Source organism: Branchiostoma floridae, chromosome 15 (genome assembly GCF_000003815.2).
Source record: "Branchiostoma floridae strain S238N-H82 chromosome 15, Bfl_VNyyK, whole genome shotgun sequence".
Classification (NCBI taxonomy): Eukaryota; Metazoa; Chordata; class Leptocardii; order Amphioxiformes; family Branchiostomatidae; genus Branchiostoma; species Branchiostoma floridae.
In genome coordinates, this window is record NC_049993.1 from 15,968,961 (window position 1) to 15,992,843 (window position 23,883).

At 43.0% G+C, this 23,883-nt stretch overlaps 3 protein-coding genes across 3 annotated transcripts; 1 reads left to right on the forward strand and 2 right to left on the reverse strand.

The window, feature by feature from the left end:
• Positions 1 to 8,971: 8,971 nt before the first annotated feature.
• On the reverse strand, positions 8,972 to 13,238 carry LOC118431542 (solute carrier family 15 member 4-like). Its single transcript, XM_035842783.1, has 7 exons — positions 12,721 to 13,238; positions 12,128 to 12,303; positions 11,454 to 11,560; positions 10,664 to 10,774; positions 10,266 to 10,482; positions 9,576 to 9,779; positions 8,972 to 9,060 (listed from the first exon to the last, which is right to left on the reverse strand). The coding sequence occupies exons 1-7, from the start codon at positions 12,927 to 12,929 to the stop codon at positions 8,972 to 8,974; spliced, it is 1,113 nt and encodes a 370-aa protein (XP_035698676.1). The 5' UTR covers positions 12,930 to 13,238.
• An 83-nt stretch (positions 13,239 to 13,321) lies between these two features.
• LOC118431543 (protein NRT1/ PTR FAMILY 5.15-like) lies at positions 13,322 to 19,267 on the reverse strand. The gene is made up of 3 exons (XM_035842784.1): positions 18,675 to 19,267; positions 13,541 to 13,680; positions 13,322 to 13,341 (listed from the first exon to the last, which is right to left on the reverse strand). Exons 1-3 carry the CDS (start codon positions 18,959 to 18,961, stop codon positions 13,322 to 13,324), a joined length of 447 nt encoding a protein of 148 aa, XP_035698677.1. The 5' UTR covers positions 18,962 to 19,267.
• A 993-nt stretch (positions 19,268 to 20,260) lies between these two features.
• LOC118432477 (caprin-2-like) lies at positions 20,261 to 23,684 on the forward strand. The gene is made up of 4 exons (XM_035844065.1): positions 20,261 to 20,553; positions 21,450 to 21,677; positions 22,009 to 22,193; positions 22,995 to 23,684. Exons 1-4 carry the CDS (start codon positions 20,409 to 20,411, stop codon positions 23,097 to 23,099), a joined length of 663 nt encoding a protein of 220 aa, XP_035699958.1. The 5' UTR covers positions 20,261 to 20,408; the 3' UTR covers positions 23,100 to 23,684.
• The last annotated feature ends 199 nt before the right edge of the window (positions 23,685 to 23,883 follow it).

The window sequence follows — 23,883 nt, forward strand, 5'->3', positions numbered from 1 at the left end:
TAACCTTGCCTTGGAAACAAACAAGATTTTCGTCGTGTGAAGCATCTATTAAAAATAAAGAGCAACTTACCCCCCGATATTACACGTTCCCTTTAGTCTCAGCCCTGCTGTCTTCCGATCAAAGCCGCATTCGCCAGCCAACAAAATAACTTTCTGGACGGTTTGGTACCTCCAAGGAGATTCTTTAACCTCCTTGGTACCTCCAGTTTGTCTCCTTGCCGTTAAAAAGTTGTGTGGTATTTGTATGTGGGGGCAGTGGTTGGCCACAAGTCACGTGATAGTCCCTCGGAGAGTGACGTTTCGTGGAGTCTGTGACTGATTAGTGCCACCAGTCTAATCTCAAAGCAGATACTACGGTGGCGTAAGATAGTATCATAACTCATAACTGGCCAAGGAGTGTGTACATTTAACGTTAGGTACCACGTAGGTGTGCATGTGGCAAGTGTTAGCGTCCGCCATGCCTTCTTATCCTACGGCGGTACGGGCTACACTCCTTGGCCAGTTTTGATAAGATTCTTATGCCCGTGACCGCAAGATCTGCTTGGAGATTATCACTAGTCAGCGAGAATCGTGAAAATAGATAGTCTTAACTAGGCCCTATGGGGACACGGGCATACTATCCAAGCAGAGGTTACGCTCCGGCTGTTTTTCAAACTTTTTTAAACCTCTGCCGGCAGTCGCAGGTTAAGTTGGACACAGCAAAAAAAAAAAAATGACAAAATAGACAGTCCGATAAGAACGACTAAAAAAAACGTTGAAAAAACAGCCGGAGCTGTTCAATTGCAGAGTAACACGGGCAGGCCTTCACGGGGATCCGTAGTTCAAATGATCTCAAATGTGTTGATCGATGACCGTTGATGTGTCATGGGCAGACGCCTCATCAGTTGGCACTCTAGGCCAAAGAATCTGACAGTTGAGCCAGGGCGACAACATGTAAAAATTAACGCCTTTTTAGCGATGACATTCGTTGAGCGATCTGTCAAATCGCTCGCTCGGCGGCAGCTATGTCGCGTAGCCTCCACCAGACCTTCCTATAATCTACAAGCAGGCATTTCGGTGACATAAGATAGTAAGATAGTATCATTTATAAGCTGGGGAAGGAGTTTCAATGGTCATCGCGGTGTCCAATTTTTCATTTATTTATTGAGGTTTTCTCCATATACTACATATATAATGGAGGATATGGCACAAAAGGCGACGGCAACAAAACTCCTCTGCCGGCTAAACTCCTTCCCCAAACTAGTATGTGGGGAAGGACAACCTCAAGCCAACCGTTCACACTACCCAGATTATGATACTATCTTATGTCACCGCACGATCTGGTTGGAGATTAGCCTTCCTACGGGGGTGGGGGATTGTAAAATTCGGCCAACAACAAAAATCGGGAAATTTGCCAGGGGGATTCCTGTCTCCTCTCCGCGCGGCCGACCAACTCCTCTGGTAACAAAACTCCCCTGACAAATTATTCCCTCTCCATCCATGTAGTCAGTCTGATACACCCTGGTCTGCTAGGCCCCGGTCACAAGAATCGTACGATTGACTGCGATGGAGGTTTTATGCGCGGTACCGGTATAAGCACATTGTGTCGTAAGTCGGGGAAGAATCGGAAGCAATGGTCTTACTATATGAAGCCGAGTTCACAAGGATCGTAGTGCATCGTACGATGAGGTCATAGGAGCGTGCCTACGTCAATCGCAGGTAAATCATAGTAAATCGGAGAGCATCCTATGACGAAAATAGAGCTGAAATGGATTTTGAACATGTTCAAAGTTTCTCCATCGTCGTACGATTTATATTGCCCCCATATCAGACTTTTTTTAAAATTTTTTTATTGATTTTCAAAGAAACGAAACACATACAAACACATGCATAGCACGTAAATCGTAAACAGAAAGAGACATGTGTGAACCAATAACTAATAAGTAAAACACAGTGAACTTAATAAGAAATGAAGTTCAAGAAATTATACCCCAATTACCGTTGCAGTAGTACATGAGACATATCAAATTATATATAACCAATCAATTTACCCCATTTACCAATATGCTTTTTAGTTTTGTTTAGTCTTCTGGCGATGATATTTTCTAATTTAAAATAATATGACATATATGAAATAAATGATTCTAGGCTAAGACGTCTGTTGCGGTATTTGAAAATGAAATGTTTACCTAACAAAATAACAAAATTGGACAAAGCTGGAACACGATCACTTATAATACCAAATAACACATTAAACAAAGTAAGATGTAAATAATTCCCAGTGTGCTTAAAATACCAATCCTGTACCTGTATCCAAAATTTTGTAACAGATCATTAAGGCCATATCAGACTTCATTAAGGCCATTTTTTTCTGCTGATGACGTTAAAGATTCAAACATTTTTAACATGTTGTGATGGTTTTAGGTTTCCCTGATATTGGAGGTTTTTTGGAGGGGGAAGGGGGTGGCTGGACCGCGATTTTCAACGTTGGCTATGTTCTATTGTGCCGGGAAAGGGAGTTTGTTGAGGAAGGGAGTTTGCCGTGATAGCGAGTTTTCCGTTATAGCGAGGGGGCAGAAACTCTCCTTTTGACGACATTAACAGTGAACATTTGAGTAAAAAGTACACATTAGCGCTGTCAGATAAGGTTTTAACATCAAACACATGAAATGTGCAAACTTCCAAGTCTGTTGAGGAGGCTTTGAATGGGCAGTTTGGGCAGTGAAGCAAATAATGATCATGAATGCTTTCACATTGGCACCCGCAGCTGCAAGAAGGACTCGTAACTGTATTATATTATACGTTACGACTATGGTTTAAGCTGCAGGAGCCGATGCGAAAACGAGTATTGAATAAAGCAAGACACAGGAGTATTTTTGGTCCTGAATTAAGATATGATACAATAGCTCAGCTGGGTGAAATGAAGTGACCATAATTAAACATAAAAGCATTTAACAACGCACGTTTGAGTCAAGGCCGTTCCACAGCTCAGTTAAGCACGGTACAACATTTTTTTTAACAAGTAGTATTCCAGATTGGTACATAGAAATTATGTTTGTTGCGAAGATTGTATGATGTTGTTGCGAAAACATTGTCATTGGCCGGTGCTACTAGTCTCTACCAGACTCCGGATCGCTGGAAAATCGTAGAAATGGAACAAATAGAGAGGAATATAACCGACCAGGGAACAGCTCGCGATCCCGTTACTGTTGCCTAGCGGGCTATATTCCTCTGGCCGGCATACTCCTCTATTTGTACCATTTCTACGATTTTTCCAGCGACTCGGAGTCTGGTAGAGACTAGGTGCTACTACGATTTCTTGTGATAGCATATTCCGCATATCGCACGATGAGTGCAGTGAATCGCAGATAAATCGTAATCAAAATCAGCCATCGCAGAGCATCGGATGATGTTCCAAATTTTTCCAGACGGTCGTACGATTTTTCACTTGTGTCTCTTCTAAATAGCCGCCTGACGGCTTTTGTGCATGCTTCTTCAACCAACCGAATGTGGACCTAGCTGTTGAATACCTTCCTATAATGTCTTTTACTGAAAAAAGAAACCATAACAACATGAGTCTTACAGAATTATCACATTGTTGGAGTTTATCTTAGTTCCCATTTTATTCATGGGGTTGTCAAGCTCACCTAGACCAACCTCCTTGCCCAGACTATTGCCCTGGTCCGATGGAGGTATGTACCAATCAAAAGCAGTTTCATTCCTGCAAGTTGGGTTTGTGTCCAAATGACCTCACAGTCTGTGTCCAGATCTGGTCTGTGGGTGACAATCAGATCATCCCTGTTTGCATGAAATACACCACCTCCTAGCCAATTTGTCTGTCTTTACAGTGTACAATGTAGTTGTCAGGGAAGACTTGCTGCTTGACATGTTTTCATTGAGCCATGACTCTGCGCCCGCTAATGTCTGGCTTATAAGTGTCAATCACAGTTGCCAATTCAGCAGTTTTGTTTCGAACACTCGGCAGTTTAACAGCAATAGAGTGAACGTAACGTTGATCAGATATATCTTTTCCCAGCCAAGCTCGTGTAGAAGAGAAGAATAAGAAGACTCGCTCACGGCCCCAGATACCGTAAGGGTGTGGTCACATAGGTCGTGCAATCGGCGTGGGATCGCTAACTACGCGGCCATTTTAGAGGACATGTACATGTAGTCACAGTCTACAGGACGTATTAATATTACTGCCGGAAATGTCATTTAGAGCTCGCAAACTCGTCGCCCGACCGATTTTTGCACAATGTAACAGGGGTATTAAGGTGGGGTAACACCTGCGTATATATTTAAGTCCGTATGAGCCGCGCATGGGAGTATTTACCTCCACTAGGCTCCACAGGTCGCGATCGTTGGAAAAAAATAATAGAAATTGGACAAATCAATGTCAGACGAGTTAGCTTGGTCGCTAACCATACTTTTCGGTCAGCTAACTCATCTGTCATGTTACGTATCTATATTTGTCTAATTTGTACTATTTTCCCCGCGACAATCGGAAGTTGGGTGAACGTCGCCCAAACGTCACCCGACTAACGGGCGTTCGCCATCCGATTTGCGCTCGATGATTAATAATTATGTCTGTGCTCGCCTATCGGTCTTCAATCGTTGGATTGACGCAAGACTATTGACCGATACCCTTGCGAGGTACGCACGATTTGCACGCACGATCTGCGACTCGGTAACGAGCTCTGCGATCTCGGAGATCTCCTGCGACTTGTCGCTTATGTTAAGAACATGTTTCGCTGCACCGCGACCATCGTAGGACTCCTGAAAATTGCCGGCGATCCCTGAAAATCGCAAGATGATCGTGAGAACACCGGACGTCTTACGAAAAATTCATTTTGAGCTCGTAAACTCGCTTCCGATCGAATCGCGCCTAATGTGAGGCGGGTATCATGACGCGGTCACATAGGTCGTGTGATCGTTATCGATGCCATATTTCGATCCATGCGATTTTTGGGAGTCGTCCGATGCTCGCTGCGCACCAAAACTTGTTCTAACATCAGCGACTAGTCGTCGGTGATGTTTGAGGTCGCAGAACTTTGAGGTGTCGAGTAGAGTCCGACTTGTTGATCGTTGGCCTCAAGTCGGATGACGTACTAGTGCTCCCGTTGGTCGGAAGAGATTCGCCTGACTCCCGGTTGTTTCCAAATGCAGACTTTCTTTGATCTAGCGAGGAGTTTTGTCATTGTGGCTCCGGATCCTGTCTTAGTATGCGGGCTGGGTTTATCACACAATTTTTGTGGTCCACTGAATGGGTAGAAAGATCTCCACAACTTAAGCCCCGGTCACAAAGCGCGTTTACGTACGATTTGCTGCGATGGAGGTTTTATGCGCGATATAAGCGCAGTACGTCGTAAGTCTGGAAAGAATCGGAAGCAATGGTTTATACTAGAGTATATATAAAACCGTGCTCACAAAGATCGTAGGACATCGTACGATAAGGTCATAAGAGCGTACCGGCTATTTTCAGGGGTCCAAGATGGTCGCGGTGTAGCGAAACATGTTCTTAACATAAGTCACCGGTGATCTCTGAGGTCGCAGAGCTCGTTACCGAGTCACCTGCAGATCGTCCGTACCTCGCATAGGTATCGGTCGACATTCGATTGATAGTTGGAAGTCAATCCAACGATTGATGACCGAGTTCACCTCCAAAAGTCAGACGATTCTCGCTAAAACTGAGACGGCCCGCAGAATCTAGGAGTATCGCACAAACTCTGGCGACCTTCCTCCACATCTTGCTCTTGTGCAAAGTCAGTGAAGTCGGGCGTGTTTCCTACTAGCATTCTGTTTGTGTGGGGAGAATGTTCTGCAAGCCTGGACCGAGCTTCTGTCAATTGGTCCTGTCATTAATTTTGCACATGACTGAAACATGTCCCATGCTTTCTGAATTACGTCGTTTGAATCTTTCCATGAGGATCTTTTTCTTTTCCTTGCTCTTGTAGTCAGGTTGGCCCGTAGTGCAGAGGGTCCGCCTCAAAGAAATCTGCTATGGCGTCTTCCACTTTGTCCACTGGTCCGTCATGTTTTTCCTCCTCTTTCTTCTCACCATCATCTCGGGATTCTTCGTCTCCGGAGCCACGCTCTTCTGACACTTTTGTCTTGGTAACTTTTTTGCCCTTCTTTCTCGGCGTCATCTTTCACTCTATACACACATGCGTAGGGGCTTCAGAGGTGTGGTATTAATGATATCTGTCTAAGTGCAACTATGCTCAATCTTTGTCAAGGTGATAGGCGAGCACAGACCTACTTGTTGCTCATCGACTGCAAATCAGATGGCGAACGACTTCCGTTTGTTTGCAAATATTGGCCTTTCCGAAACTTGAGGGTAATTCTGACATTGTGGCCCCGTGGTAGTATGTAGGCTGGCTTTGTGACACATTTCTTTTCTTTCATCATTATGCCCGCGCACTCCATTCATTGGTTAAAAAGATTCATACGACAAAAGAATCAAAATCTATTGATCTTTTGCCTTTTTGTGAGGAACGTCTTGTGTTACCTCGTCCGCGTGCAAGAGGTAATGGGAGGTTCATAGATTTACTCACAGGTGATTGCACAAGCCTCGCTTATAGGTGACGTCGACAGGGACAGTTGGGGGAGGAAGAGGCACGAGTGGAAAATCGTACTACACTCAGCTGCGATGGCTGATTTCGATTACGATTTAGCTTCGACTCACTGCGATCATCGTGCAATATGCGGAATCGCAAGGACGTCGCATGCGCTTTGTGACCAGGGCTTATACCCCTGTCACACTACGCGAAAATCATTCGGACGACGTTTCTGCGAGCTTTAAATGACATTTTCGTGAGTAAGACGTCCGATGTTCTCACGATCATCCCGCGACTTTTCGGGATCGCCGGCGATTTTCAGGGGTCGTACGATGGTCGCGGTGCAGTGAAACATGTTCTTAAAATAAGCGATAAGTCGCAAGAGATCTCTGAGATCGCAGAGCTCGTTACCGAGGAGTCGGACATCGTGCGTGGAAATGGTGCGTACCTCACAAGGTTATCGGTCGACATTCGATTGATAGTCGTGCGTCAATCCAGCACAGATCTAGTTATTAATCATCGAGAGCAATTCGGATGGAGAATGCCCATCAGTTGGGAGACGTTCGGGCGACGATCGCCCGACTTCCGATTGTTTACAAATATTGAATTTTTGGGAATGTGAGGGTAATTCTAACATTGTGGCCCCTGTGGTAGTAAGTAGGCTAGCTTTGTGATATACTTTCCTTTCTTGTGTCATTTCTATTTATGTCCGCGCATTCCATTCATTCGTTAAAAAGATTTCGACAACTAAATAAGCAACATTTATTGATCTTTTGCCTTCTTTGGAAACGTCTTGTGTTACCTTGGCCGCGTGCAAGAATTCATGGGAGCTTTATTATCATAGATTTATTCACCGTCGATCACACGAGCCTCGCTTAAATGTGACGTCGACAGAGACAGATTTTTGGTGACAAATACGCATGTCCCTCTGAAGATCTTAAAATATGCCGACCTTCCTGCGATTTGGAAGTACGTCCGAAGATCGTATATAATATGACAGGGGTACAAGAAACATGCATTTCTGTGCATGAAGGTGCGAGAAAGATGAGACTCTTTTCTATACGGCGATGTATTTCTGTCAAGTTACAACGTTTTCATAGCGAGCACGTTGTTATCATAGCGAGACCTTTGCTGTTTAACGGAAAGGTCACGACTTTCACAGCAAATGTTCTGAATGTCAAAACTTCTGTTCACAGCGATTGTTCTAAAATTGAGTGTCAAACCTCTGGTCATAAACAGACTCACTTAACAACCGGGGAACCCTGTACATTTTGCGTCTGCGGGATATGTTGTATGCCACTGGGATCTGGTCACTGTAATGATTTCTGAATACGTGACGATTATATGTACTTTATGTACACTGTGGTTTGTAACAAGCATATTTACGCACAGGCACATGAACGTTCATATAAAATGAGGATCCGAAGTGACTTCCCTTTTCATAATAATGCCATCATTGGATAATTCCTTGACGTGTAGAATATGCAACGTAAAGCAATTCTGGAGTATAATGGGATCTTATTTTTCCCGTTCCATGTCATGATACAAATTTCACGATTATACACTTTTGAGACATGCCACATGCGCCATGGTACTATCCTGCTCCGTTTTTTAATAGATTTATCTTCGAAAAATCATTATCCCTTAACACGAGTTCAAGGCCACAGCAATGTACCTTAGCAGACACTTGGTACATTTTCTAACATGCACAAAAAATCAGTGTGGGGCGAAATAAGTATTTGTTGGTCCCTGTATATTATGGATGTTCAGCAATATAACATGAAATTAGAAAAAAAAGTCGAAACGTATCTGCATGCAGGCGTCGCACGTGGCATTCTTCGAATTTCTCCTACTGATACCCAGATCCCCTATGATACCCTTGTATATTGAGCAAGTGGAGTGCTACATCCCTGGCGGAGGGAAGTGGTACTGCATGTAATGTAATTTACTTTGAAATGCATTGTATACGACTCAGAATACTGTGTAGGACTCAGTGCAGTGTATTGGACATACTACAATGTATTTGACTAACTACGATGTATTTGACTCACTACAATGTAATTGACTCACTACAATGTATTTGCATCAGTACAGTGTATCGGACTCACTACAGTGCATTGGGCTCACTACATTGTACTGGGCTCACTACATTGTATTGGGCTCACTACAATGTATTTTGCCCCTGGAATACATTGTATCCGTGAAATACATTGTATTTGAACCTGTAATACATTGTATTTGAGTAATACAGTGGATGTAACACATTGTATTAGAGGAATACATTGTATTAGGCCCTGGAATACATTGTATTCGCCCCAAATACATTGTATTAGGCTTTTGACTGGAATATTAAACCATAGGGAAGGTGGGAAGGGGTCAACGAAAGAGACGTTTTTTTTTTACAACTAGGGGACCAAAACCTTTATAATGTCTTCTTAAAAGCAAACGTTATTTGTCAAACAGCACCCTTGTAGCAGGCTGCGCAGGTCTCGGGGAGCCTCCGCCGTATACGCGAACTGGATTCCTGGCGGGAAGGGGAGGTGGGAAGGGGATGGTTTTACGAAAGATATAGGAGTTCAGTAGGCCGTGTTAGATAGTCTAAAACGGGATTAAATCTGTACGATTTCTTCTCGAAAGCAAGAGGCATTTGCTACAAAAGTCATGACAAGAGGGTAAATATTAGTGGACAACCTCACGCACTTATGCTACATCATCAGAACTGAAACTGAAAGACACTGGAGCTTCTTTTCGGAATGAAATTATGAATCGTCTATTTGACAAAAAATCATAAGCAGAGTATGTCCAGAACATGAGATATGAAAGCCTACTGTTCTCTCATAGCACATGTACCATAAAAACCTCTGTATTCGAATTTGCCCCTCTTCACCTACTCCCATACAAAATATCATTAGGATCCATTCACGGCCTGCTCAGTTACGCTGTTCGCCCACAAAATCACCCCACCCTTACCTCATCCCTCAATATGTCAACGAAAAGGCTCAAAACAAACAAACAAACCTACAAACAAACCGCCCTTACCCGCTGTCATAGCGAACACCTCCGCCAGCCCGATGAGAGTGAACTGTGGGACCTGCCAGAAGATGCTTAGGGTGGAGGCTTCGAACACTTCCCCCGCGACAGTCTGCTCGAACGAGCCACCATCTTCCTCCATCCTCTGTTTTCGCGCAATCTCCACAAACGCCGCCACGCAGATGGACAGTATGCCGAGGAACATGCCGATTCCTGGACGTGAAAATTATTCGATGGCGTTCATTCACACAAAGTCGAAACCCAACCTAATGAGCAGACTATATTACCGGACAAAAGAAATGTCATTGTGATAGGATTGAGACAATAATTACATACAACTATGAAGAACACCTGCATAAAGAAACGGCAATAAGATTATAGAATGAAAGTGAAGTTGTGAGCTTTTGAAATCGCTCTTTGAAACCAAACCACAGCCGTAACTTGTGAAGGTCACTGACTTTAAGACAAAGTAGAGATTTGTACAAAAGACTGGTTTAAAAAAAATTAGCAGGCATTCTTGTGTCTCGTACAACAATGAGACAGTACAATTTTTACTCTGTTTTTCAAATGACGTAACCTCTTCTTAAGTTCTCGTCTCCACTTAGACGTAACCTAGACGTTAACGTTTGGACTAAAACAAAAGAAGGAAACAAAGTTTAAAAACAAACAAACAAACACACAAACAAACAAAAATATCACCTATTCTCTTGAGCATGGTTAGCTGTATGCCTCTCCTGTCCAGGATTGGGTACACGATCTTGTCCAGCGTGGGAACGAGAACCATGACGGGCACGACGTAGAACAGGTTGAGCGCCGCCACGGGCACGCTCCCGGGCTCGTCCCCAGAGTCGTCCTCGTCACTGTTAAGCAGACGTAGATCCATCCGCTCTCCCTGAAGGAAGTAGGTCGTCTGCATCTAGAATAAATGAATGAACGAATGAATGAATGAATTTGATGTAGTCACCAGCTTTGCAGCGCCACCTATTAAAGTATTTTATTTCTATCATGACTGTACTAGCTCTACATAGATTTTTGATAATCCAAACATGTAAACATATAAACAAAGACATATAACAAACAGACAAAACCTTCCTCACCTGGAAGAAGACGATCCTGTACATGATCTGGAGAAGGAAGATCGGCACGATCCTGCCGAGAGCTCGCACCTCATCGACCCTGGTCTCACACCAGCGTCCACCGAACTGCTCCTGGAGACCACATCAACAAAATGATCAAATTGAACTTTGGTCCTTAAGCCTACACCACTTCTTATTTGGAACATCATTGGAGCATGATCCGAATAAGACCAATTGTCTTTAAGTTTTAATGTGTATGATAAGGTGAGACATGTTATTGTGCCATAGTGAATAGTCGATTGTATTCATGTTCCAATTAAGACAAAAGTTGTCTTAAAGTTTTAAAGTGTATGATAAGTTGAGACATGTTATTGTGCCACGCTTGTACCGTATACGCAATTCAGCCTCTGGCTGCGAGGTATATCGTTTTTCAATAAACCATTCATTCATTCATTCATTCATTCATTCATTCATTCATTCATTCATTCATTCATTCATTCATTCATTCATTCATTCATTCATTCATTCATTCATTCATTCTTCCTGAAATAAAAAGGTATTTGTCGTGAAAACCATATGCATAGCTCCAAAACAAACGATAGCAGTTCTGCTTCATTACAAAGGACAGCCACAAGCTAGAGGCCTCAACTGATCAAGCTCCATATGCCAAATATCATTACAATTCATCCAGACCTTCTTAAGTTATGCTAAGCACAAATACGCGGAAGCATAAACACAGACAGATTGAAATACAGACAGACGGACAGACAGTCAGATTTCACAGTTGAAAGGTTATTTCTGAATTGATTACCTTTGCATAGTCTAAGATGCCCTGGCCGTCGTTACCATGGGAACCTTTCCTCACTCTGTTCTTGACAGCATCGCTCAAGATCAACACTACAGTAGAGACGGCGCTACCTATATAGAGGAAAACGTATTTTGTGAGAATGAGTTAAACATTAGCTTTACAGCGAATTCTCAACCGTTGCTATTTCCGGCCCATTGTTCCAGTCCAATACCAACGGAGGTACTGCGTTTGTGAACTTAATAACTGATAGTGTCGCAAGGCCTTATAACAAAGTTGAAGTTAAAGTTAAAATGTCTTCAGCTACATCACTCTTTCCCAAATAATGTCAATGAGTGCTAAGTAGAGAAATCAGTACGTACCGTTTTTTAAGTCTTTGGTATACATTGACAACACGACCAACCGAATGCGATGCAAACACACTACTCACTCAGCCACTGCACCTCACAATAACTAGTACTAAAACTGATTTTTTGATAGGACCTCTGGCCTTTGATAGGACCTCTGAGAGGAAGACAGAGGAACCGTTGGAAAGACAACATAAGAGAATGGACCAGGTTGAGTTTAGCAGAAGCCATAAGAGCGGCAGGGGACAGAGACAGGTGGAGGAGAATAGTGGATGGAGTCATGGTGCCCCAACGACCCATACAGAGGTCAGGGGATAGGTGAGGTGGTCTGACCTTTTGGTTCCTCCATGTTGAGACGGCCTGCACATCGGCATGTGAGGAGGGTGAGCAGCGTGATCCCGGTGGTGAGGACGGGGATCAGGAACCCGATCCAGAACGACACGTCCTGCTGGATCCACGCGATCACGGACAGGGAGAACCCGGCTCCGAGATTCAGCATCCAGAAAAACCTTAGCAGGGAAACAAGTTTCAGTTTGAGTTTCTTCCTTTGGGCCTTATCGATACCTTATCAACATAAATAATTAGACAAAAAACTACACGGCAAACAGGAACATAACCCGGAGCCCGGCCGGGACTACATCCCTTATTGGCACTGGTCGGTTCAAATGGGACCCTAGCATTAATAAACTTCGCTGGTCCATTGTTAATGTTAAGTCCCATACAGGACTGGTGTTCAGCGTTATGTTACCATTGTAAGTTCCATACAGGATTGTTTGTACAGTGCTAATATCAAGTTTCATACAGGACTGGTGTCCTCTTTAAATGTTAAGTTCGTTATAGGACTGGTGTTCAGTGTTAATGCTACCATTGTAAGTTCCATAGGGGAAAAACTTCACTATGCAGTGAGTGTGCACTGAACGACCTACCAGTTGAAGAAGCTCCGTTCTGTCTCCATGGTCATGCCCGAGGCCTGCTGTGCCGCGAACGGCGCGACGTTAGCCTTGATGCCGCCCTGCCCGATCACCACCAGGAACAACGCGACCAGGAACACGCCCCTCTCCGTCTCCTGTCCGAGGTCCGACTCCTCACCGAAATACTCCACGTAGGGGAAGGCAGCGATAGGCAGCAAAGCCATTCCTTCGGAAGAAAACAGATGATGTTTTGAAAAGTCAAGTTATTTATTTTCTGTATCCTGCTCTGTAGGTGCGTGATAGAATAAATCTAAGTGGTTATACTAATGTCAATGGGCTTTGACATTTTCTTAACCACAGTAAGTACTAAGTAATTGCTAAGTAATGTGTGTGTATTTCTTTTTTGGTATCTATTTTCTTTTTATCAGTCCATTTGCATTTATATTGTTGAGGTTGATTTTTAAATTTGAGTGTGTCATCTTGTTACTGTTGTTTATGATTCCAATGAAAAGGAAATGTTAAAGGTACTTAAAAAGGTACAAAATAAATCATGAATTAATGAATGCGCACTTTTCATTGATCAATGTCAAAATGAACTTCTTTGCCGTCTTAATATTCACTTCTTGTCAACTTCGACTAGAAGTGTACGTATAATACCACTAACTTTATGACAACTGTAGAAGGTGCATGAAAAGGTGCATAAAAAGGTACAAAGCAAAAGACAAGGTGTATTTCAATTTACCATCGTCATAAAGGACAATTTTACATTCTGAGGGTTCACTTCTACTAAAAAGTATGTATAAAACTAGTAAAATTGGAGGCAACTGTAAAAGGCCCTTACCAGACGCCATCAGCAGCCCGCTCCCCACGATGGTGAGGTACCGCCCTGCGCACGTGTCGGCCAGGAAGCCCCCTAGCGGCGGCAGCAGGCAGCCCGACCCGCTGAACACCAGGCTGATGATCACCGCTTCTGTACTGTAGAAGACATCAAAACATAGCAATAGATTCAGTATGGTAAATACAGTAATATACGTCGTCATCTGCGCAGGCTTTAAAAGACAATGATAGGCTTTAACAGACTATTTGACTCAACCGAAAGGCATGCAGCCCGACCCACTGAACACCAGGCTGATGCTGACCGCTTCCGTACTGTATAAGACAGCACAACATAGCAATAGTATGGTAAATACAGTAATATACGTCGTCATCTGCGCAGGCTTTAAAAGACTATGATAGGCTTTAACAGACTATTTGACTCAACCGAAAGGCAGCACGACCCACTGAAACACCAGACTGATGATGACCGCTTCCGTACTTCATAAGACAACATAATATAGCGATAGATGTGTAGCATATGTTACCAAAATGAAGACAGACCTGATAGTGGATGACACTTGAAGACAGAAGAAAAATGCTAAGACATTGCATGATGACCAATAAACTGGTGGACGTACCGATCGACTGATAAGTATTTAATACCAGGTCAAATAAGACCAAGGAATAGTCAAGTACCTGAGTTACCAACCTAGGATTGATGCGTTCAAAAATTTGTATTTTCCCAGAACTATCGTAGAGTGGAATATGTTATCACAAAGCACAGTAGGGGCATCTTTACAGGACAGTATCAAAGAAGACTTGCAGATAGATGTGCAAAAGTTAGGTCTTGATCTTGATCTTGATTGGATACTGGACAACGCCCCTCAGTTGGGGCAAAGCGTCCAGGGGGAGTGCTGCGCCTTAATGTCCCCTGAGGCGTCGGAGAACTGCCTCCTTGAACTTTGGAGCGTCTGTGATCTCCGTGACCTCGTACGGTAGGGAGTTCCAGTCTCTCACGGTTTGTGGGAAGAAGGAATGTTTGTAGCAGTCTTTGTGAAAAGGTAGAGCCTTGTAAGAATTTGGATTTGAGTGTCGCGATTGGCGCGGTACAGGCTTTAGCTGAGTTTCGACCGGTAGGGCTACTTTATGGTGTCTTGCTTTCTGTAAAATTGTTAATCTATTTGCTGTCCTTCTGTTGCGTAAAGTATCCCACCCCAAGTCAGAGACAAGTTTGGTGACACTATCATAACTATGATACGAATTTGTGACGAATCTGGCCGCTCTTTTTTGAACGGACTCTAACTTAGCAATATGCTCTTTGTGGTATGGATCCCAGGCAGCGCTGGAATACTCTAAATGTGGTCTAACAAGGGATATATATGCATTTGTTTTGACTGATTTGGGGCAGTTATAAAGATTGCGTCTCACAAAGCCTAACGTCTTGTTAGCCTTGGAAGCACTGTACTGTATGTGTTGTGACCAAGAGAGCTGGTTGTTGAGTGTGACTCCTAAGTATTTGTGGTTGTTAGTCTCGGCTAGAACATGACTTCCTAGTTTGTAGTCGTAAAGTTTAGGTTTACGTTTGTGGGTATAACGCATAACAAAACATTTGTCCGGGTGTAATTTCATCTGCCATGTGTTTTGCCATGTATCTAATGTATTGATGTCCTCTTGTAAGAGGGTGTGATCTCTGTCACTGTTTATCTCCCTGTAAATGACGCAGTCATCCGCAAAGAGTCGGATGTTAGAGTTGAGGTTGTCGGCTAAGTCATTAATGTACACTAAGAACAGTAGTGCACTAGTGGTCCGAGCACAGTACCCTGGGGCACTCCAGAGACTACCTCTGCCCACTCTGAGTGCTCTCCCCCAACTACCACTCTTTGTTTACGATTTTTGAGGAAATTAGAGATCCAGTGAAGTACCTTACCCCTAATACCATAATTTTGGAGTTTTAGGAGTAAGCGATCATGAGGTACTTTGTCAAAAGCTTTTGCGAAGTCGGTTATAATCATATCTGTCTGCGACCTGGTATCTAAAGAATGGGCTAAGTCAGTTGTAGTTAAAATAAGTTGAGTTTCACATGAACGCTTTTTCCTAAACCCATGCTGCTTGTCAGATAATATAGAGTATTTGTCAAAATGATCCATCATCTGTGATTGCACTATGTGCTCCATAACCTTACTACAAACACATGTGAGAGAAACAGGACGGTAATTTGCAGGATCAGTCCTGTCCCCCTTTTTAAAGATGGGAGAGATATTGGCGTGTAGCCATGGGGAAGGGATTTGGCCAGTTTCAAGTGATTTCTGACAAATAATAGTCAGAGCAGGGGCTAACTCAGCAGCTGCTAGTTTGAGGATCCTTGTTGGTAGGCCGTCTGGTCCACTTGCTTTGTGTGGATTTAGATCTTTCAGGAGTTTGGTGACTCCGTTTACATTGATGGAAAAGTCAGGCATAGTGGGGATAGAACTACGGGGGAGGTGGGGCATGTGTTCATCCTCTCGTGTAAAGACAGAGCTGAATTGGTTGTTAAGGATGTTAGCTTTGTTTCTGTTATCTGTTTCTAGCTTACCTTTCTGCTTAAGACTGGGGATCCCAGTTGTATCCTGTTTTAAGTGTTTGATGTGCGACCAAAACTTCTTGGGGGAATCAGAACATATAGAATTTACATATTTACGGTAGTTTTGTCTGGTAGTCTTTTTTGCTCGTTTGCGAATAGTGCGGAATTTAGTCAAGTTCTCAGTTGTTGGGTTTTTACGATAAGAGTTGTAGGCTCGCTGTTTTTTCTTATGTATTTTCCTAACCTTGTTGTTAATCCAAGGTGAAAAATTATTATTGTTTACAGTTTTGGATGGGACATATTTATCCATTACTATCTTGATTTTGTCCACAAATTCATTATAAAGCTCTTCTGTTGTGCAGTTGTCAATGTTCCGTTTAGCTAAATTATTACTGTATTCCTGTAGCTCAGTTCTTATGGCGGTTTCATCAGCTTTTTTCCAGAGTGAAACACGCCTGGGGCTTTGTTTGATTTTCTTAGGTTTAACATTAACAGTAATAACTGGGATGCCGTCATGGTCCCCTATACCTGGGATCAGAGAACAAGTTTCAACAAGTGATGAATTATTAGTTAAGAAAAGATCAAGGGTGTTATTGAGACGGGTTGGTTGATCCACAACCTGTTCCAGCCCAAAGTCATGTGTTAACTCTAAAAAATGCTTAGAAAGTGCACTATAGGGAGCGCTTGGGCTCACACATAAGTTGTTCCAGTCTATACCAGGGAAATTGTGACAGGTCGTTCAGTGTACTAGTAATATAACCGGCTGCTGCCGTGTCTGCGAAGCTAGTGTGTTACGCCAAATGTAAGGGCGGTTATGCCGGCTATATAGAGAAATGCAGTAATATATCCTCTAAAGTATGTCATCATCCACATGGTAGGCTTTAAAAGACTATAATGTTGATTTGTTCAGGTTCCTGACACAAACGAAATGTTTTATTGCCCTACTGTGCCTGCTTAGCAACAGCAAAACAGGAAAGATTAATTGCAAACCTTTACCAAAACGTTAGTCCATAAAACGTATTATTTGTTTTCAGGATATTGTAATTTTGTCTCCATTTGCCACAGAAACCGGTTTTTCAACATGTCTAATTACTGTGTATCACATGGTATGTAGACGACTCTTCAATCTTTGTCAGGTGACATAAGGGGTAAATAGAAACACTGGTATACATGTTCACCTATGTCACAAATTGTTGACATAAATTAACAATTTGACCCGCACACCTCAGGTTGTACGAGGGGCGTGCAATAAGTAATGGTCCTGACCCACTTCCAGTTGTCTGATCTAAATGAAATTTTGTATGTGTAACAATTCATATCTCTATGGGTTATGTTGCAAAAGACAGCTCTGAACTAATTGTGGTGTCTGATTTACTGGTGTTTGAACTTAGTCAGGTGCGAAATGGACCAGGTGTGAAATGGAACCAGTTGAGTGTCGCGCAGTGATCCGGTTTTTGTATTTGAAAGGACGCACACCAAAGAAGACTTTTGATGAAATAAATGAAACTTATGGTGATGATGCCCCATCATATGACCTTGTAAAACGCTGGCATCCTGAATTCAAACGTGGCTGGAAGTCTGTGGAAACAGCTCCCAGACCTGGTCGTCCCTCTTGTGCCATTGATGAGGCATCAGTTGGAGGACTAACCTGGGGTGTCCTACAAAATCGGTGTCCAGAGCTGCATCAAACGATGGGAGAAATGCATAACTCTGGGTGATTCCTATGAAGAGAAAGACTAATAACTGTGCCAAGTTTCATTAATCTCCTGCTATGGGAAATGGGTCAGGACCATTACTAATTGCACGCCCCTCGTAGATCTATTGTCCACTTTTTTTCGTTATCCCTTACCTAATGTTATTTGGTGTTGCCTGCAACGTAAAGATCACAATAATTTGAATTTTGGTACACATTTATATAAGACTTTATACATGTACGCGGGGTTATCAATAAGTCCTCGGCTTTACCGAGAAATAATAAGCACAGCTCAGATTTCGAAGCATAGATGTCAGGTATAAAGTCTTATAGAAATATGTACCAAAATTCAAATTATTGTGATCATTACTTTACAGGCGACACCCAGTAATGTTAGGTAAGGGAGAAGGAAAAAACGTGGATAATTAACCTGACCTGAGGTGTGCGGGTCAAATTGCGCTGCTGGAAGTCAGACACTTTCTCAGACAATTCTTTTTGCTTGAAATAGGAAGAGAATCATTATCAAACATTTTGACAATGTCTTTTGTTAATTTACGGCATGGGGAACTCGACCCACACATGTCTGATCACAATTCACACCACTTTTTCTCGCCACTTACCTTCTGATTTGCAAGAAACGAATGCCTGTATACGTACAGTAACGACTGCAATGATTTGAAATTTGGCGGATATTGATAAAAATTGAAGTTGTGGCTCAAAATTTGAGTTGTGCTTATTATTTCTGGGTTAGGCCGAGAACTTATGACCACCCCTCGTATATCAACATGTTTTTGTAATCTAGTATGCTCAGGTTGATTCTATATTGGTCCTTGCAAGAAAAACAAAAGAAAGTCGGCCATTTACATAACAACATTTCAACACAACTCCTAAAAGTCCTACCTTGTGTAATGCAGGTCTCTGGTGCAGTACAACACGAGGTTCGACACGATGGAGTAATACGCGATCCGCTCGCACACTTCCACCATGAAGATACAGAACGTGATGCAGACAGGCACACTGTTGTTGTTCCACGGCTCCCGTGTCGGACTGTTGTCCCGTACCTTAGCGCCATACTGCCGGGGATGCGAGCCGTTGTGCTGGCTGTAGCTTGGAGGAAGGTCGTGGGAGAGAAGCGGTGTTCTCTCCAGCAAATCGTCTTCGCGGGACAGGGCGTGTGCCTCCATCATAACTCTAGTCTACAACGTCGCGATGTTTTGATGTTACGTCTAATTATTTTCAATGTGACAAAAGCACGTGAGACGTTTCACTTGGTCCCGAAAATCTCGTAAGGCGTCACAAACCACAGAATCAGAATGACAACTGAACGGCTCTGTTGCATAAGATATGAATAACTATAATAGACAACCACGTAAATTAGGTTGTCATAGCGGAAGCGAAGTGAACGCCTACTAAGGACCAACAAGTATGTTAATGAGCACTTGAAAATGCAGGACACAATTCTCGAATCCACTGTGTTTTCTCGAATTTGTATTACTATTCACTAGTCGTTTTGCATGTACATATGAGCACTTTTTAGACACAGTTATGCCAAGCTAAAGAATGAATATACGAAGACATGGCGTTTTATATGTATAGGAAAACCTTGCCGTATTATACCAAGAACGTCCTTGATTATATAACATTTTTTTTTACCTTTTGGTGAAATGGACCAGTCCATTTGTCTTCTCACAAGCAGGTCATGTGATAGACCGGAGGGAGAGTCTATTGTGTAGATGGGTTGTGATGAACCGCTTGTATAATGGGCGTCCACTTGTATTGTATTTGTTCAAGAAGACGCCCCATGACCTCTTTTGCATCGCTTAACAGCTAAATGTGGAGGAACAATTAAGAAACCCAAGGACGTTATCTATATCTATATAACTTCCTTGAGAAAACTACGCATTTCCCAGCTTCTAGCTTCAGATGATTTGCGATTCAAAAGCTAAGGTGCAAAAATGTCGACACCTCACAGTTACTTCAAGCCTACTTGTACAATACCAGACTGCGCTGATATTGAATCATGCACAGCACTATGTATTGTAATGTACTGCTCAGTTAAGTAATGTTTTGCCTCTTGGTGATAAATGAATGGGACTTAGGCTGGAAAAGTTACGCGCATTGAAAAGTTGTGAGCGTAACTTTGTGGCAAGGATGGGACAACACGACCGTACAAGTGCCAATCCGATGGCAATATATTCAATAGTACATGACAACTCAAAGGAAACTCGAAACCACGAACGTTTTGCTGTTGGAATCAACAGAAAATGATGATAGGTATGAAAGTAAAAGTCAAAATTTGGCGTTTAAACACGGAGACTTGACCGTGCAATGTTTGTAAAAGGGCAATAGAGTAAATATTTGTTTGATGTTATGTAAAGAACTCACACGTGTGTCCTTTGAGTAGGTCACGTTATTTTAGAGAACAAAAGAAGTACTGTACCAATTAAAGAAAAGCACGGGAACATCTTGTGATGCGTTCTCGGGGCACCCCGCCGGGATCAAAGGATGCTCATGTGACAGACAACCTCGACACACATAAAAGCGGGAGATTCACTTTTCCCGCATCACTCTTCCAGGAGACTCTACTACGGGTGTGCAACGACTCTGTCTGAACCAATACTTCTGTGGTAAAACATGGAGTTTGTACGCTTGACGGTTCTCTGTATGCTGGCCATGGTAGGGAGTCTTGGGTTCCGGGCAGCACGTGCGAGCGCGGTGCCGAAGTGTCGGTGGGTGTGCGACGAAGAGCCGCGCAGAGACAGCAGACTGACATACCACAGTAAGTGATATAGATATGAGATGTGGTTTTCCACATTGCGAATGTTCTGTTTCTTCTTCTTGGTGCTTCTTGAATTGAGGAATGACGGCGGCCTATATAGCTCCCGAGTCTCTCCGTCTCCTCCAATAGGACAGGATGAAAATAAGAGACCGTCAAACTTTAGTACCAGGCTAGAATGACGAAACATGACAAACTGTACGCAGTGTCTCTGTAACAGCAGAAATCGACCAGCCGACGGATCTGCGAGCTCTAAGAGATATTTCCAGCACTAATGCTCCCGGTGCTCTCTCGATCGCGACCATTTTTAGCGAGACGTGCGCGGTCTCCGAGCCCCGTCGAATGTGATTTTTAGCTAAAAAAAAAAAAAAAAAACAACGACCGAGTCATTACAGATATTTCAATTTTGTGACCTTTTAGAGATTAAAAAATACTGTACGACCGGAGCTAGAGCTAGTCGACTGTATGACAGAGGTCAATATAGGTGTCATTATTTCCAGGCACTTGCTAATGAGATATGACGTTTTTCGTTTTGTCTTTCTTTCTTTTTTTCTTGTGCATTACCAAAGAGATTTTCGTTAGAGTTATCTCTTGATTTCAAACGACACTCTATGATCGCTTTTAGCCCGTAAAATAACGTTATAGTCAAACCTGTACAAATGACCATCTCATCACGATGTCCACATGGCCAATGTACTCACTTTTTGGTAGCCCCTTAGACAATTTGTCAAATTTGCATCTGACCTAAGCATAAATAGTGTTTACGATGACCACCTGTCCATTTTTTGACCAGATTCTATCTGTTCTCGTTGGCAGTTTTGACAGTAAAACGGTTGGGCCATCCAAGGCGTTTCTACAAATTTGGTCAGGCTATTAACGTAATACATCCTTCTCTACAGGTGAAATGGAGATGAACGAAAGGGAACAACCGAGACGCCTGAGGGTCGACCCCTACCCGTACCCCCCGCAGCCGTCCCAGCAGAACCACAGGGTGGCTTTCTCTGTTGCACGAACGACCCCTATCGGCCCACTTCCGAACGACACCATCCTGCCCTTCGACTTCATGTTCAGTAACGCCGGTGGAGCGTTCGACATGGAGACGGGCATCTTCACCGCCCCTGTTAGTGGTAAGTGCGACACAATTTTGTGTAAAAAAAAAAGCAAAATTCATAATGAATTTGTACCCTTCTTAATTTCATAGAAACATTGTGTTGAAGTGACAAAAGAAAAAAGTACATGGCCCCACACATCCTATTTTAACACAGGACCGTTACCAGTAATTTGAGTTAAGCTACAATGATCATAAAACAAAGCAGTCAGATTCTGTATGCACAGCTGACTATACGATGGCGACAATTGCCCTAGGGCCATTCAACTGAAAACAGATCTACATTTGCAACGCCCAGACAACAATTTGGTGGTTTCATTGTTGTTTATGTATTTCATCCATTTTTCTAGGCACGTATTTCTTCTCGTTCCGCGGCCAGAAGCGCTCGGCGCAGTACCTGATGTACCTGGGCCTGTGGAAGAACGGGGAGGAGATGGCCGGGGTGTACGAGGACAACCTGGACCCGCAGAACCCCTCTCCGAGCCCCGGAAACGCCTCCAACAACCTCGTGCTGCATCTGTTCGAGCGGGACCAGGTACGGGGATGGCGAGTTTTTACATTGCATGTGGGACACATTTGTCCTTCGTACGAACGAACGAACGAACGAACGAACGGACGGACGAACAAACTAATGAACGAATGAACGAGGAACTTTATACCTCAGTCAGTCAGTCAGTCAGTCAGTCAGTCAGTCACTCACTCACTCACTCACTCACTCACTCACTCACTCACTCTGATTCACTCACTCACTCAATCATTCACTCACTCACTCACTCACTCACTCAATCATTCACTCACTCACTCACTCTGATTCACTCACTCACTCACTCACTCACTCACTCACTCACTCACTCACTCACTCACTCACACATACACTAACCTTTAGTTTTTGATATCAGTTCAGCACCAAGGACAGATCCTATTACAGATTTGTAATGCATGTTGTTGTTGGTGTCTCGCTTTGCACTAGCCTGGGTACCATCCTATTTCTACCGGGGTTCCTTACACTCACTTCCCTACAAAAATTTTTTAGGGGTAGCGAGTGTAAGGAGCCCCGGTAGAATACGGATGATACTCAGGCTAGCTTTGCACTTAGTAGCTAACTAATTAATGTTGCCAGAATAAGTAACATTAGCGAACAAGGTAACCATCAGCAGCCAGCCAACTCATGTCGGAAAACCAAACAAGCAAACGGCGAAACAGCACTTACGACTGATCAGCTTTTAAAACGAATTGACCACAAACGATTTGTTATATTGATAATCGATCTTACTTTGCAAAGCCAACTTCCTAGCTTTATTACCCATAACCCTCTCCTTTACCCACAATCCCTCAGGTGTACCTGATGATCAGTGACAACGCCATCGCCTTCTCTACGGTGTTCGGCAAGTACGTGGGCTTCTCCGGCTTCCTGCTCTTCCCGGACAACCCTTATGCATAGATATATGGACTACGAGGAACAGTAGCTTCCAGAAACGACGGCGTTTTTATTAGTATTTTTCGGTAAGAACGATTTCAGAAACCAATCGCCATATCTCTGAAAACTGTCAAGGCAACATGTTAATGTGATGAAGAGTCGAGGAAAAGCTATTGCAGGATCCTCATATAGTGCTGTTGCTACAGATTAAGATAGCTCATAGTTTCCTGCTCTTTTGTTGCAGCTTATTGCTATGTAAACGTGTTTTGTTTTTTCTGTTTTCAGTCCGATGGTCCTATATCTTACAATTTATGTAGATACAACTGCAGTTCAAATCTTTGGTCCACTGTTCAGAAAGAATGCACGTTGACATTTACTTTATTTGAATTGCAACAGGGACAATACAATGTGGGCACTAGGCAGCTAACTAGTCGGTAGTAACTTATGTACTTCGTAAAAGATGAATGAAAGTAAGCAGTGTCCGTTTTGATGAATAGGATTTTTTTATCAACGTATTTTGTATCCCTTTATATCACGTACATTTTGACGAGAACAACGCTTTGTATTGCCAAGTATTTCAAAATAATAAACTGGTGACAGCACTTGTAAGCGTTTGGAGTTTCCTTCTAGTGTTGCTATGTCTTGCTATCCCTTCAATAGCTGCGGCACCTTCCGTTAGATTATATATCCCTGTTCAAAAAGTATTGTTAAAGAAGACATAAGACACAAACAAACATTTAGACAGATAGACGAACGAGAATACATCATTACGATGAAACTTACTGGTTACGGCTGTTGCAATAATAGA